General features: G+C 45.8%; 1 protein-coding gene across 3 annotated transcripts in view; it reads left to right on the top strand.

Annotated features, from left to right (window-relative positions):
- LOC144741727 (myosin-IIIb-like) overlaps positions 1 to 16,536 on the top strand; it is a 44,341-nt gene that overhangs the window by 13,563 nt on the left and 14,242 nt on the right. For all 3 annotated transcript variants that reach the window (XM_078624234.1, XM_078624241.1, XM_078624247.1), the window contains exons 6-22: positions 2,939 to 3,095; positions 3,583 to 3,685; positions 4,257 to 4,382; positions 5,085 to 5,193; positions 5,927 to 6,049; positions 6,560 to 6,660; positions 7,937 to 8,023; positions 8,252 to 8,317; positions 9,375 to 9,488; positions 9,840 to 9,951; positions 10,884 to 10,930; positions 11,516 to 11,572; positions 12,260 to 12,379; positions 12,897 to 12,982; positions 14,072 to 14,119; positions 14,361 to 14,408; positions 15,123 to 15,214. In XM_078624234.1, coding sequence (XP_078480360.1) covers positions 2,939 to 3,095; positions 3,583 to 3,685; positions 4,257 to 4,382; positions 5,085 to 5,193; positions 5,927 to 6,049; positions 6,560 to 6,660; positions 7,937 to 8,023; positions 8,252 to 8,317; positions 9,375 to 9,488; positions 9,840 to 9,951; positions 10,884 to 10,930; positions 11,516 to 11,572; positions 12,260 to 12,379; positions 12,897 to 12,982; positions 14,072 to 14,119; positions 14,361 to 14,408; positions 15,123 to 15,214 — 1,596 coding nt within the window. The remainder of the gene's footprint in view (positions 1 to 2,938; positions 3,096 to 3,582; positions 3,686 to 4,256; positions 4,383 to 5,084; positions 5,194 to 5,926; positions 6,050 to 6,559; positions 6,661 to 7,936; positions 8,024 to 8,251; positions 8,318 to 9,374; positions 9,489 to 9,839; positions 9,952 to 10,883; positions 10,931 to 11,515; positions 11,573 to 12,259; positions 12,380 to 12,896; positions 12,983 to 14,071; positions 14,120 to 14,360; positions 14,409 to 15,122; positions 15,215 to 16,536) is intronic.

The raw sequence follows: 16,536 nt of genomic DNA, 5'->3' as shown, positions 1-16,536 counted from the left end.
CAAGCACAATTAATAATAATGATGCACGCATTCCTCAATAATACTGGTCTAAAAACAACAACAAAACATAATGTCCCTTTATTTATGTGCTGTTAAGAAAGGCCATTTCCCAAAATACAGCCTCTAACTATAGATGTTTAAGGCCACAGCGCTATTGACGAATGTGTTCGGTTTTTATGTTTCACAATCCATCGGTAGCTACTTCTAACATTTAATATATACCAACTGAAGGAGGATGCAACCGATTAAACATCTACGGTGTGTGTCCCGTGCTTTCTGAAAAACTTTTAGGATTTGTTCGTGCAAAGAAAAAATGACCAAACTTTAAAGTGACGTTCAGCTGCTTTCACGTGACATCACCGTCAGTGATCCATCAAACATACCGGGAGTCTCACTGCAGTGACATCACTAGAGCACTTTTGAAATTCACTTTGAAGGCATGTTCATTCTAATATCTAAGCCTCAAACTCTTGTTCGAAAGCCCAGGACACACAGCCTTGTTGTATAGCTACTGGAGAAGAGTCTGGTGTTTTAAAGAAAAAAAAAACTTTTCTGAACAAGGCATGGATAACGTGTGAGAGTGAGGGTGCATAAAATGACCTGTAAGTTTAGCCCAATTATTAATGCATTCCCGTAATGGATGGCGACAGCTTGGAGGTGGGGGGAAGGCACCATCCAACGGTGGGTCGATCACAGCTGATGATGTTAAAATAAGGCGAGATGGGAGATGCTGTGACCGATTTTCCCAGGACTGACTATGGGGCAATTGCTGAGACCGTGTCCAGTACAAAGGCCTGGGACGCTACTGCCACTGCCTCTTTAAAAAGCTGGACCCTATGCCAGGGAAGCTTTTAACATGCAAATAAACGCTCGTACCGTTTTTACGACTAAGCCTGAGGGATGGCGGCAGCTTTCGTCGGTTGTGCTTGGCGAAGCGCTTGTCAATTCACGTGCGAGTTACGGCTGTGCGTGCCGTGCCGTGCCATTGCCCGCGGCTGGGTCGTGTCGGTCGGAATAGGTCGTAGCAGCCGATCAGTTGACGCTTAAGCATTTTGCTGATGTAAATAACGGTGGCACGCGGACATTTTTTGTAAAACTGCGTATCAGCAGAACTCTGTTATATGTCCCCCACATCTATAAAAAAAATGTTTTTATTTAAAGCCTTTCAAGACTGATATTATCCAGCAGCAATTGTTAAAGCAAGCAACGAATTCTGCATGGGCTTTAACCCTCTTCTGGGTCTCATCGGCAGTCAGGCTTGAGAAACAAATGTTGCTGGATTACCAGATGTTATTGGCAGGAGCACTCCGTCCAGATGATGGTAAGGCTCCGTTCACTTTCTGCGTAGGCTGCACAGCGTGCCATGCTCTGCGATGTGTTTGGTGCGAAGCAGAAGACTGCGTTTGCGAAGCTGCATGTGGCTGCGGGACGTTAGGTGACACGAACAGGCATGGCCGGCCGTGTGTAGGAACAAGTTTGTTTAAAGAAAATGTTACATAGAAAAAAAACAATACAACAAAAAAACGAAAATGCTATCTGCCAGCAATATTGAAAAAAATATTACTTTTTATATGAATTAATTTATTTGGTAATACTTTTTTGATTATTGAAGGGTTTATCTGTCACTCGATAGCTCCTCTTAGGTAACTTTGAATATGGCAATAAAAGTAGCCGATCAACAGAAAACATATTAAAACTTAATTCTCATCAGGCCCCATGGTGTTAAGTGCAAGTTTCCAACCGATCTCTCTGCTGCCTCTTATTTATTCGTTGTGAAGAAGCGCCATTGCCCAAACACGTCACAGTGCTATTGATGAATGTGAGATTATTTTTGTTTCAAGCCAGTTGGTGAAGCCGATCACTATCCCTCGCCACTGTTGTTAGCTGTAGCTAGGAATACATCTCAGATAGCCGGATTCAGAGCACAGTGTGCTAATCGAGTGCAGTATGGCCACGGTGGCGAGATGTTAACTACCTTGCCTGGTATACTGGAGGTCGTGGGTCGTGGGTTCGATCCCAACCTTGACGCCTGCATATTTGGAGTGTGAATCTGGGTTCTCCGGTTTTTCCCTAAACGTTTCGAAACATATGTTTAGATTGTTTGGCTTATATAAATTTCCACGTGATAAGCCACTTCGTTGAGCAGTCACATGTGGCCCAGTCGCTTCTGAAAAACAAGCTGTATAGCTCAGTGGGCCTTACCTGGTAAAAAAAAAGTAGAATTTTTAATGAAGTGTTTTTTTTTTTGGAACAACGCAACTGAACAGGTTTGGACAGTGACACGCCGCAGCCTACCCAAGCCAACGACATTCTTTCTGCTGTTTTAAAATTGAGCTGCGAGCCATGTGAAATGCCTGTCTGCACTGTACGTCATGTAGATGTATTTAGTTTTTTTGTTAATGGCAAGTAAAATATTTAATGAGTTAAAGATTTAAAGAAGCATGGAGTCTACATCTCACTGGGGTAAGATTGGCTGGGAGAAGCCCCCAGTCAATCTTTGCTCAGTAGGAGGTCACTCCTCATAGGCAGCCCCTTGACCTCTACCCTCAGCCATATTTGTGCTGTTGACTGCATACCCCTGTTCAAATCCAGGCTCAAAGGCCTTCCTTTTTCACTGCCTATAACTAGACTGCCTCTCGCTACTGAAAACGAAGCCTGATTTTGAGAGTGCTGCCCTCTGCTGTGCAAACCCGAGGTCACTGTAAGGGGATCTCAGAGGTAGCTCTGTGCTGTCCGCTTCCACTGGCGATGTTCTAATTTGAAGGGTGGTACTGCTCTGCGAGAGGACCAAATATAGTATTTGTCTCATGACATGATGCAGAGCATAATTGTGATGAAATTAGGTGAAGATCACAATTTTTTTTTATTGCCCGCTCTGTCTTAATGGCGTCACATTTACACACCGAGTAAATATTGTTGTTCATGCATTTTTTTCCAGTCAAGGGCGCGAAAATCAACGAGTACCTGCTGGAGAAGTCCCGCGTAGTTCACCAGGACACGGGAGAGAGGAACTTCCACATTTTCTACTACATGTTCGCCGGCCTCTCAGAGAAGGACAAGGAGATGTATGGCTTGCTCGAGCCACAGCTCTATCGGTGGGTCGGCGTGTCCTCGTACACATCCTCAACGCATTGAAGACTACCTTGCAACTTGTAAATAAAAACCTTTACAACCAGCAAGAGTAGTAATGTGGAATTGATCACGAGCAGTGATGTGTATAATTGATAGCACCCAGTATTTGGGCCTAATTATTAGTTTCGAAACTGACTGGGCCTCTGCTTTTTCGTGCCGCTTTTTTTATAACAAAGCGGAAGTGACTTATCGATCAATTTATTAAGGAAGTTATACCATCTGCGCTGCGTATTAACTGTTCCCGCCTGTACAGCCACGGTGGCTTTCTTGTGTCCAGCCCACGTTCATAACCATATCTTTCAGTAGATTTTTAAAGACCGTTTTCAGTTCAGTCCCTGGCGTTTCGGGGATGTTTTACTGTTCCAGGTCCGTTTTGTATTTCACGTGCCACGTTCGGAGACGACTTCTGACGTGCCTGCGACTAATCTGCGCTGGTCTGCGAACTTACAGATACCTGAGCTTTCAGAGCATCGATGATGGTCTCAGCAAATCCTTGAGCACCAAGTTCGGCGAGTTGTGCAATGCCATGGACATGGTGGGATTTTTGGAGCAGGTAACATTTTTGGAGCAGGAATAAAACATTACACCAAGTTTGCTTGAGATGTACGTAGACTCACATCGGCTGGCATTTGCGATGCAAATGTTTGTTCAAGGTGAACATGATCACTTCACCGTGATGAATCCAATGGCAGCTTCGATTGTGCAATACCTCTATGGACAAGGGCCTCCCCATGCTGTATGGGTCATGGGGGTTATTTAATCGCACTACCAGGCTGAACAGTGGAGGTTGAAGGCGGGGAGCAGTGATGTGTGTGCATAGTCCTTTGTCCTTGCCTGCATCTCCGATTAGCACGGTTTGGCTACGTATGGTGCGAAAGAATTCAACATACATAGTGCAGTACAACAACGTGGTTTTTTCTCTCTCCACACACTGTCCTCTGCTGGCCACAATATGCATGGATTTATAATTGTGTACATATATCTATTTATTGCGTGCCGAGCAATGCTCGGCATTCGCAGAACGTTTTCATGGAGGGAGGCTGTGTGAGAAGGGCGATGTCCGAATGCATCATCTTCGCACTGTCACGCTGGCGTTTGTGCGTGCGTGCATTTCCCATGTGCAGGAACAAGTCGACATGCTGACCATACTGGCAGGAATTCTGTCTCTGGGCAACGTGGTCTTTGAGCCTCAAGACAGTGGCAGCATGGCGATCACTGGCAAAGCGAACCACTGGCTAAATGCTGCGATGGTGAACCCCGTGCAATTGTTCTGTCCGTTTTGAATGTGTGTGTGAATTAGAGGGTTCGTCGCGGTCAGTGCCGTAGATGATTCCAATGTTTCTGAATGCTGCAATCTTAGCCCTTTTTGAGCTGGTGGCCATCACAAGGTTGCGTGCAGCAAATGCAGGGACTAGTGGTGTGATCTTGACATGCAAAGCATGCTGGGATTCCAGTTTGTTTTGCATGTGTACATAATTATGAGATCGAGCACATTTTAAGTTTCTTATAACAGAACTATTTACTTGACCGAACGCCTCAGACATGGACAGGTCAACACATTAGCGGCTCCTTCCTGACTAACATCCAACTATGTCTGGCTGTAGCTTATCCGCTTTTGGAAAGTGTGCATCCCTGTTATAGACAAATCCTCTTTGATGTAATCCAGGCATAGTTTTTTTCCTAGAACGTCCTCTATCTAGTCTTTGTTCCACTGTCATGGTCCATACAGACAGATGTTAGGACATTTATTGTGTTTTTCTTACGTAAACACACGTTCTATGTCCGTATAGTCCATCAATTTTGAGGGATGGACCACGTGGTATGTTGCCGAAAACTCATGGGGAGAGATAGACGACACAGCTGCAAAAACCTACACAGTGCTAATCCTCCCTCTGTTGTTATTGTTGTGAATGGAACATGCTGACCAGCCTCTCCATTGCTGATGTGTGCAGAGCCAGCTTGGGGTGGATGGGGAGAAACTGAGACAATGCCTTCTGTTCTCCCGCTCCGTCACGCGTGGAGAGTCCATCTACAGACACTACACCAAGCAGCAGGCAGAAGGTATTGTCACAGTCGTCATCGTTAATCGGCCGTTGTCTATCCCCTCTGGGACGTAGGCCTCCCCACGCTATCGGAATCCCAGACGGTCCTGCGATGCCTCAGGCCCCTCGTGCTCACACACGAGATATTCTCACCTGCTCTATCTCTGCAGTGGTCATCCTGTCGGGCGCGATAATCGCCATTTGCTGCCATTCCTCCACCAGTCTTGTCCGTGAGCTGTTGTAGTATCTCCGTATGCTACATAACAGCTTCTGTTTATAAAGCTGTAGCAGCAGATCATGGCCGAGTCCAACTGCCAGTTGGAATCGAGCTGGCCCCGTGCTCATTGATCACGGGGAACCACAGAGCTGGGCCTTCTGGGGCAGTTTCTTCGCTGTTCCTGGACCAGCAAAGCCTGGTTCTCGGTAGTCGTGGAAACAGTGACTGTACTGGTCAGCTGATCAGTACAAGTGAGTGTCACCTTTGCTTCCCCCCCCCCAACCATTATCTAATATTCATCCCCATCACTCAAATAATCTGCTGATAACACATACCCATGTCGTCGGCTTCATTTTGCGATGTAACTCAACCTGTTCAGTTGCTGCTGGCGATGAGATCAATCTGCCCAACGCACGGCACAACTTGCACACTTGTTCCACGCAAATAGAACGTGCACCCGCCACGATGTCCTTGCTCGGCCGAGAGTAACTTCAGTGCGGAGTTGCTGAACGATACTTCATACTTCTCACCACAGATGCCAGGGACTCGATCGTGAAGGCCACGTACGCTCGTGTCTTTGGCTGGATCGTCGTCAAGATTAATCAGCTGCTGGAACCGCGGACAGCCCTGGGAATAGCCGAGACCCTTCCTGAAATAGGTTAATGCTCTTGTTCTTCTTGCAGTTAAAGAGAAAGCAAGCATTGTGTTGGATGCACTAAAGGTCTCTAGGACTGCAAATGCAGTAAAATTGTCGCCGTGACCTTGTCTAAAGGGGGGTGGTTGGTATTGTACAACGTGCAGGTGGTGGCTCAACATAGTTGGTGCTAAGCAAACTTTAAATACATGTTTAACACGAAGTCGAATGAGCATTGATGCTATCTGATGTTGATGTATATCATGTATTCTACGCTAGCTCTCTCACCCCCTTTGTGAATATTGTAAAAACCTTTTTGTCACTTGACTACGAATTTTATAAGGGAGTGGGCTGAGCCTTCAGCAAGGGGGGTTCGGCTCCCTCGAGCACCGCCTGTCATTACGAGATGCATCCACGCAGCGATCGATTAGATTAAAATAAACTCGCGGTTGTTGTGACGGTTTTCATGTAAAACTTTTGACTGGTGATGGAATTATGATCGCCCCCCCTCCTCCCCCCAATTTTTTTGTCCAGGAATTCTCGACATCTTCGGCTTTGAGCACTTCAAAGTGAATCGCTACGAGCAGCTTTGCATCAACCTTGCGAACGAACAGCTGCAGTTCTTTTTCAATGAGGTAAACTCTTCGGTGTTCAACTTGACATTTACGACCAAACCGTCGCACCCGAATGCTCCCGAGAACTCGTTCTTCGGAGATGTGCGTGGAGCGGCGTTCTTCATTGCAAGGCCATCGCGGCTCCACTGGCGGCCCCTGGTGGCCTTCAGTGCGGCCCCCTGACGTGCGGCCCCCGACAACAGACAACGTGTGAACACACCACTTGCAGGCGGTGTGGTAAACCCTCGCACTGCGGTCTTATCGGAGAAAGTTGCCGCACCCCCCTCTCCCCCCGTCTGAAAATCAGTGCAGAACGCTGGCTGAGAGGGTTGACCGCTGTGCCCAAGAGGCGCTTTGCATTTGTGGGCAGCAGAGGGCAGTGCATAAAAACTAAATAGTGTTTTTACGTTCGAGCATCTATGCTCCTGAGACAACCCGTCACCCGCAGTGACCGGCGTGGTGAGGTGTGGTCACACAACCCCCCACCAGCCGTACGGCGTGGTGAGGTGTGGTCACACAACCCCCCACTAGCCGTACGGCGTGGTGAGGTGTGGTCACACAACCCCCCACCAGCCGTACGGCGTGGTGAGGTGTGGTCCGACAACCCCCCACTAGCCGTACGGCGTGGTGAGGTGTGGTCACACAACCCCCCACCAGCCGTACGGCGTGGTGAGCTGTGGTCACACAACCCCCCACCAGCCGTACGGCGTGGTGAGGTGTGGTCCGACAACCCCCCACTAGCCGTACAGCGTGGTGAGGTGTGGTCACACAACCCCCCACCAGCCGTACGGCGTGGTGAGGTGTGGTCACACAACCCCCCACCAGCCGTACGGCGTGGTGAGGTGTGGTCACACAACCCCCCACCAGCTGTACGGCGTGGTGAGGTGTGGTCACACAACCCCCCACCAGCCGTACGGCGTGGTGAGGTGTGGTCACACAACCCCCCACCAGCCGTACGGCGTGGTGAGGTGTGGTCACACAACCCCCCACCAGCCGTACGGCGTGGTGAGGTGTGGTCACACAACCCCCCACCAGCCGTACGGCGTGGGGGTAGCTCCGGCATCCAGCAGGGGATTGACGAAAGGGGCCGTACATAAAAATGGAGAAGCGTTTAACGCGGATACGATTCGCACTCGCCGTGTAGAAGTGGCACGGACATGGACACAATCGCGTGTTGATTGCAAACTCACTAAGCGCGGAGTGCATTGCCGTACACTTGTATTTTTCTTGGCGCGAAAGATGGCGACGGTGGAAGATTTAAATGCCACTGTGATGTTGTTCTCTTTTTATTGTGCAGTTTATTTTCTCAATGGAGCTGAATGAATACAAAAAAGAGGGCATTGAGTGTCATGCTGTGGCTTTCAAAGACAACAAGCCTCTTCTGGTACGGTAGTCCTCAATATGAATCGATTTATAACGTTTTAATGTTTAGCATTACTGTTGCAGTATCAGTGCATGTTAAATTTGATTAATGATACTTTATTATATATCAAGTTTAAAAATGTTGATAATAAAGCCATTTCTACAAAAGATTGCCTCATTTTTTTCAAGTATATTAGTATTTTTCAAGAGTGTAAAAATGTTTATAATGTTGACATTTTTGACCTTGCAGGATCTGTTTCTGGGTAAACCCATTGGGATCATGACACTGTTGGACGAGGAGAGCCATTTCCCGCGGGTAAGGATAAATACTCGCTTACCTAGTGCAAAAGTTGTTGCACATCTGGGTCTTCCTGACTCAGCCGTTTAAAGATATTTTGGTCATTTTATTTCCAATTTCACTCCCGGTGCACATTCGGCATCATTTTTACGGGGACAAAGAATCCATTCGGGAGTCTCGCAGAGGGCAGTGCGAGACACACTGTGTGGCCCAGAGCTGAGATTAATGTTTGTCGTAGGCCGACACTGATATTTTAATTCTCAGAGCTGGAATTCTGCCGAAATTAAGTAATTCGAAGAATAAAATGTTGAATATACATTTACGTGTGGAGTTATCGGTCATCGGGCTAAGGCCATCAACTCGCTACACTTGAAAGTCCGCTTTAATTCATAGGCGGCTGAAACCTGAATTCGAACCCCAGAGGCTTCGTGGCATTGGCGCTGCACTCTGACCTCTGAGCTACTTAAGCCCATCTTAATCTATGACTTTCCAGCACTGTAAGGTCATCTGATTTAAGTAGTGGTCTAAATTTAGCTGGATTTGGTGGCACACCACTGTAATTCAGTGCTTGAGAAAGAAGCACTTTTTGTGAATTGCGCAGAGTTAATGTGCATGAGGTTCCTGCATGAGACAGTATAGCAAGTAGGGTGGATTATGGCTTTATTGGTTGTCTGCTTGAATTTTTATTCCGTGTATGTGTGGTGTTTACCTTGGTATTCTAATTTCCTCCGACATATATAAAATAAATAGATAAAAAAAAATATTGGTGGCCGAGTAGTTCGAAGGCCAGAGCACTGAGTTGATGACCGCTGAGAAACCTGGGTTTTGAGTCCTGGCGGCCACCTGTGATTAAACTGCACTAAAATTCGACCAAATTCCAGCTCTGAGAATTTAAAACATCGGATTGACTGCCGTGCGGCGAACATTGCTCTCTGCAGCAAGGTTGGTGGGAAAGTGCTTTCGCCTCGCGATTGAAGATCGCGCGCATTGTTCCTTCTCCCCTGTTTTGCGCAATTCCGTGGGCTAAGTTTTACGCTGCACGTGTCTGGGTGCGACTGTTATTTTATTTTTCAAGGGCACAGACAAAACCTTTGTGGACAAACTGAACCAGAGCTTCGGGAAGAACCAACACTACGAGTTGGTGAGGACTTCGGACACCATGTTTGCCGTCAACCATTACGCCGGAAAGGTAACAACGCGCGACGTCGCCTCCTCTGTTGTGAACAGTGATGAGGTTAGAATGAACTCGTGGGATTGGTGTAGTTGGCCACGTACGGTGCGAAAGACGTTCAACATGCATACATACTTCGATTTAAAGCTTTCGTGACTGCAGGGATTCATCTTCTTGGTTCTTTCGATAAAGTCGCGTAGAAGGGAAATAATAAAATGATAAAAATAAAACATAATAAAATACAATTCTCACGACGTTTCGGCCACAACGCAAGCAGCCGTCCTCAGGTGAAGAACAGGTCTGTCGGAAAGACAGCGTCCATTCAGACCATTCTGATTCTGATTCTTCCGCGTGCGCTCTCTCCTGTAGGTGGCGTACAGTGCCAGCGGCTTCCTCGAGAAGAACCGGGACTCGCTGCCGTCGGAAATCCGCGAGCTCTTTGTGCACAGCCAGATCCCGCTCCTGAGCCAGATCTTCGCCGGTGAGAGAGGGCACGAAGCAGAGCTTGGCACGGCGCACGCTCCACCGAGCGGGTCGTGCCGCGTGTTTTTTTTTCCTTTCGGTTTGATGGCCGACGTTTCGCTCCACGTGCTGGAAGCTTCTTCAGGAATTGAATATTCACCGAATATGTTTGACATTGTTTTGACATTAATATATATTCAGTGGATACTGCGTGATTATAATAATTATTCGGGAAATACTGCGTAGTCACTGAATATTAATTCCTGCAAAATGTTTCCAACACGTGGAGTGAAATATTCCACAAACGGTGCGACGCGGAAACACATCGGAGGCCTGTACAACACCACTGCATAAACCCACACAGTGGTAAAGCACGGAGGTGTTTGAGAAATATTCACATTGACGTTGACGTAGAATCTTGTTGGTGCTGGTGTCGGGTCTTTTTTTATATCGATCAATGAATATCCTTTATTATGAAACCAAGTGAGACTAGTAAAGGTCTCTCGCTTTCAAGGTAGACCTAAGTCATGAAAGCAATGTAGTACACATATAGTATGAGGTCAGAACAATGTAATACATAATGAAAATATGCAGATATGATTCATATTATTAATAAATAAATAAATCCGTAATACTAAATTTAAGATGTTAGTTTTGGTAATTTTGGTATATATGTTATGTGTAAGTTAAAGAGTAACATTCAGTGGAAAATTGTGTACAACCATTTTAATCTGATGATGCATGGCAGTACTGATTGTGCTCTTTATGCTAAGATTGTTTTTAAAAGATCCAATACAACATTTGTAATTCATCGCAAAAATTACAATGTTTTGTATGCGTTTATTTAATTTATTCGATTACCGAGTGTGGTCACATGACCGCGCACGCTAATCTGACAGCTGTCAAACTACAGAGGTCCATATCTGGTTTTCCATCGTTTTATATTCACAGGAACCGTTTCCCGGACAGGGACACTGATGCTCCGAAGAGGAGCGCAGGTACCTCTCCATACTTATGATATGAAATGAAGAATCGTGATACTCTTGAGATTTTTGCAAGATTTTTGTCATTCCGCTCAAAACACCAGTGTTAAACGTAGTGTGAGAAATCATATGAATGCACTAACATTCAGGAGGAAAAATGTCACTTTTTACAAAATGTGAGTTTGCTTTAAGGAGCGGGTGTGACCTGACCTGAAGAGGCGGCACATGCATTGAAAGTAACGATTGGTCGGTTGTGATTGCTCACAAGAGACATCTATTGATGCAATCGCTGAGTAGACAATACTTTTATAAATCCTCATCATCATCATGCAGCAGTGGCAGGGACAGCACTGGAGTTACCGCTTAAGCCAATTAAAAATATGAGAGTTTAAATGAAAGCCGTTCCGATGTTGCCCCACATATATTGAATGAGTCTCATTCTTTCTGTTGAAATTGGATAATGTTCATCTCTACAGCCTCAAGGCGACGTCAAATGAAGTGTTATAAATGCACGAATAAGTTACATGCTATGCAATGAATTATTAACTCATTATGGCCTAGCAAGGTGTAACATTGTCCGTGTATCCACTGTCTTCCCAGGCAAATGTAGATGTAAACGCCAACTCACGCAAGTCCACGGTCGGGTTTCAGTTTAGGGTAAGCATTTCGACTTTTTTTGTCTTTCACGCATGCACATACACACTCACTCATGTACACGCCTCATGGTGCCCTGATCACCAGTGCGTTTGGCCTCGAGTTGGGCTTTATCGAGTTCTTTTTACCAATATAATTATTGGTTTATGGTGGCAACTTGCACGAGTTGCTCACCCTGTAGGGTTCCCACTTCCTAAGGAACAAAAAAACGGGATATGTCATGGGAAGAAGAATATCTGACAACACCGTAGGAGTGAAGAACTACGTGCAAATGCCAATTCATTGTCTTGAGTGGTGTATTAATTCCACTTCTGACAAATGCCTAGGAATGTTTTTGTCCCGCAAGATTTACAGATTTCCCCGAACAGCTGTTGCAAGTAGAGGAAAGGTCCTGGGAAAACCAGGATGGGTGGAAACCCTAGCTTGAAGGTCCTTGAGGAAGACACATCTCCACACATCCCCAAATCTTCCTGTCAGCAGTCCATGGCACCAGCTCCCTTCCCATGATGCAGCAGTTCAACAGGTTGAAAAAGATGTTTTAAAATGTACATCGGTTTGTGTAACCATCGTTGACCCGAGGGGTTTGTTCGTGACTCAATATCCGTTGTTGGAGAAATCAATGACGACCCTTGGGAAAAAACTAGGGCGGGTGTCCAACCCTTACTTCCCTGTGTCTGCGTCCCCCTTTAGCAATCGCTGTCCGTGCTCATGGAGAAGATGTCATCGTCCAATCCGCACTTCATTCGCTGCGTGAAGCCCAACGACTCGAAGGCAGCCGACCGCTTTGACATGGACATGGTCAAGAATCAGGTGGGGGGATGGGGGGGTGGCCCTTTTGCCTGTCGCTCCGAGTTTTTATTCCTGCAGGCGGATACTGTGACCATCATCGTTCATAATCGTTCACGATTTAATAGGCAGGTACGAATGAGCACGATTCATCCGCTGCCTGGATACATTTTTTTCCACGGATAATCGAGAGTAAAACAAGTCTCTCAAGCCTGGTTATTTTTGAGGATGTTGTTTCACCTACACAGCATGATGCGAGTTCATAAGACACCCAGATCCAGGGCTCGAACTCGGGGTCTCAGCAGTGTTGTCTCAATGTCTCCGACATGGCCATTATATACCTAATCCACTGCAAAACATCATCACTAATGCGTCAGTTAAATTACCATGTCCTCAATCGATCTGCTTTTATACTGGTTGAAATGCACTCCTGTAGCACCGTGATGGACCCCACAGGTCCTTTGGTTGTTAAATCCAGAGCATCGTTGTTTTTACTACGAGTTATGTGCCCCGAAATAAACTCGTTTTGTTGGTTTTACAGCTGCGATGCAACGGGCTGCTGGAGACGACGAGAATAAGGAAAGACGGTTTCTCCTGGAGGCCCTCCTTTGAGGAGTTTGTCAGCAGGTAACGACGGGGATAAGAAGCCTCTGACAAAAATCGCCTGGAATGCGACCAATCTCGTCAGATCTCTGATGGATGAGCCTCGATCGCGCTTGGATGGTGACCACTATTCACAAGAGGTCGTAAGGGTTGCGGGGCTACCTGGTGGGCAGCAGAGGGCAGTGCAGTGAAAATGTATCGATGCATTGTACATGTATACTGCCCACTTTCCACAACCAGCACTGATTAGCAATGGTGACGTTTGATCGAATGACCCCCAAGACCCACGCGGTGTGGGGAGACCTTCATTCAGCAGTAGCCTTTACTTGGATAATAACCTTTGACAGAAGAAAACATACTGGCCAGGTAGCACACTGTGGTTAGGGGGCACAACCTGCCATTCGATGCTAGCAAGTTCAAATGTCGGTTCGGGGTCAAATTAGCCCTTCGTCCCTCCGGAGTGGATACAAACCGAGCACCAAGTTGTGGGGAAGTCATCATGAGGTTGTCTTGCGCATAAGACTCGTCCCATCCCATCGTAGAATTGAGGAATGTCTACTACTGGCTGAGGGGTGTAAACAATGGGGTGGTACATCAACGAAAAGAACAAACACAAACGCTGACATGTTCGTGTTGATAGGAAACGTTTGTAATGTTGCTGCTAACACAAAAACCCACCTTTGGTCTTAACAAGGAAACCTGAATTTCCATGAAGCTGAAATATACAAAAATCCCTTTTTTATTTTACAAGGGCACCATCACAACTGCAAAAATATCTGATAAAATACATGTTGATTGCATATGCTTACGTATAAAATACGAGCGTAAGTAAAATTAAATAATACTCAATTAAAATATGTTATAGATGATTATAATGAGGAGAATTCACAGCCCTTGGAGCAAAGCCTCCACTTTCCGAGTCGGTCACTGTGGTTGTTTGACCATACTTCACCGTACGGGTCGGTGAGAGCTTGTGAAGGATTCGGTGCCCAGCCACCGGTGCAGAAATCGCTCGGCACTGATGTCAGCCGTGGCCGGGAGTTGAGCTCGGCCCGCCGGGTTCGTGGTGCACTGCCGATGACTACTGTTCTGCGGCCCGTCCGTGTTTTACAGATACGGAATTCTCATTCTCCAGTCAAGTCTACCACCGAACAAGGAGAGGTAAGCGTTTCATGTGTGCCTCCGTAAGTCTTCCCTTATCCTGGGGAGAGGCATCTCTCTACCACGTCAATGTAGAATTTCCATCATTGGTTCCGATTGGCCTTTTGTGAGATGAAATTCTCCTTGCACTCATTTCAACTTAAATTTTATTACATTTTTTCACCCATTTCTTAATTGAACCATGCCCCTTGTTACATCTAATGACGTGTTTGCGTTACTGTTTTCACTTTTTTTGTTGCAGCTGTAACATGATTTTGAAAAAAGCGGGACTGGAAGCATGGCAGATTGGGTACGTCTCTTTAGTTTCCACTGTCAGTTGACACTTCAGTACAGTAATTCTCTCAGTAAACAGTGACATCGGTTAACGGTTTTTCAGTTCATGTTTTGCCTCACATAGGAACCTCATGGTTTGGACTAACGTTAACATTTCGATTAATTATCGATGTGTTTACATTATGTACGCGGACGCCAATTTCGGCCAATCGGAGCGCTCGTAAGTGGGGCTCGGCACGCCTCGGCCAATCGGCGACGCCCATTTATGAGCATTTCGACTGGCTTTGGGTTTTCCGTTTTGGCCGTGGAAACAGCTCTCTTGCAGACTCGGTGATTTAAAGAAAAATATATTCGATTAACATTTGTTTCGGAACGGGTTCATCAACCGGTAGCCTGCGGGCCAACTAAGACATGTGAGATGAGAGACAGGAGATGCACACGAGTGGTCATGCATTGCAGATGATATGATGTCACAACACTTTGTGATGTCAATGTTGACAGGCTTAACCTTGCTGATGGGGAACAAAAGGAAGTTTTATTTTATATATTCGGAACAAACTACCTGTTTTTAACGTTGGATGGTGGCCGATATTTTAAACAAAGCATCTCAGCAATTGCCAGCTACGTTTTCTGACATGAGCTTCAGTGTCCTGAGTTACCTATACACTGCAATGTGTTTGGGTTTTTTCGATGTGCGTGCATCTTTGTGTCTGCGTGTGTGCGCGTATAGAAAGACAAAAGTCTTTTTCAAGTACCGGCACCAGGAGGAACTCGCGAATCTTTTGAATGAGCTCCAGAGGGCAGCAACTGTTCTACAAAAAGGTAAACGGGACATTGAGTCTACAAACGATGACACAATAAAATGCATGAAGTCACGTGGGGGAACATTAAATAATAATCTCCAGCCGCCCTTTGTCACTGTACTGCTGGATGAAGGCCTTCCTACTCCATACTGCTCTAGACGTAACCATGCTGGTCAAATGTGGGTTGTGGGACATTCATATAAATATTACTATCATACTTTGTATGAGCTGTAACTTCAGGCTCTTGGTCTTCCAGGCTCATATTATCCAGCAGCATTTGTTTAAGCAAGTGCATTTTGGATCAGCTTTGACTTTATTGCTGTCATCAGCAGTGTTCAGTAATGTTCTACAACAGCGCTGAATGGGCTTTTTATACAACATTGTTTTTTGTGCTAACGGAGCCCCAATACAAAGGGGTAGTGTTCGTGCCGATAATATCTGGCAACCCAGCGGGAATACCTTTAACAAATCTGACGCTGCTGATGAGACCCAAAATTTTGAAACTGGCCTGTCGTTTGCTCGCTTAAACAATAACTGCTGGATAACATTCGTCTAGAAGAGAAAAAAAATCTACTGATTGATTCTATCGAGCGTCATTCATGCAAATTTGATCTCCATAGCTGTCAACCCCTTATCAGTGCCTACCTTATTACAGACCCATTCAGCTCTTATTGGTCACCCGTGCCCTTATAAATCTCAACGTTCATCCTACAAAGTCCCATCACAGGAGAGAAACGCCCCCTCTTTTTAATGACGACCGCTCGTGTTGCGATCGAAACGTCGTAGTTTTTTGTTAATTTATTTGAACCGATCTACGTGACTTTACCGAAAGACCCAAAGAAATAAAAGAGAAACACGAACAAATCAACAAAAAAACCCTTTTTTTTTGCCCGTATTGAAACGGATGTACGCCGTATGGACTTGAAAATAAAATTTCCCTGTACAAGAATATGGCGTAAACCGTATGGTTGACAGGTGTGCATCTCACAATCACCGAGGAACCACAGACACGAGCTGGAAGGCTGCCACGCGGTGAGCTGGCGCCAACAATTGCTCTGCAGTCCTCTATATATTAAGATGTTTTCAGACCAATTAGGGAGTGTTTATTATACATGTGGGAGGTCAACCAGAGCACCCGGAGAACACTCACAAATGTGAAGGGGAAAATTCTATATTTGAAGCTTTCGTGACTGCAAGGATTCATACTCTTAGGTTTTTTCGGTAAAGTCACGTAGGTAAAAAATAAAATTTAAAGTTAATAAAAGTAATACTGGAAATAAAATAAAATAATAAATCACGACGAAATTACTGCATCAAGTGATGCAGTAATTTTAGCTGTGA

This window comes from Lampetra planeri, chromosome 3 (assembly GCF_965212315.1).
Source record: "Lampetra planeri chromosome 3, kcLamPlan1.2.h2, whole genome shotgun sequence".
Lineage (NCBI taxonomy): Eukaryota > Metazoa > Chordata > Hyperoartia > Petromyzontiformes > Petromyzontidae > Lampetra > Lampetra planeri.
The sequence above is the reverse complement of the archived record's forward strand: the minus strand, read 5'-3'. Positions and strand labels throughout refer to the sequence as shown.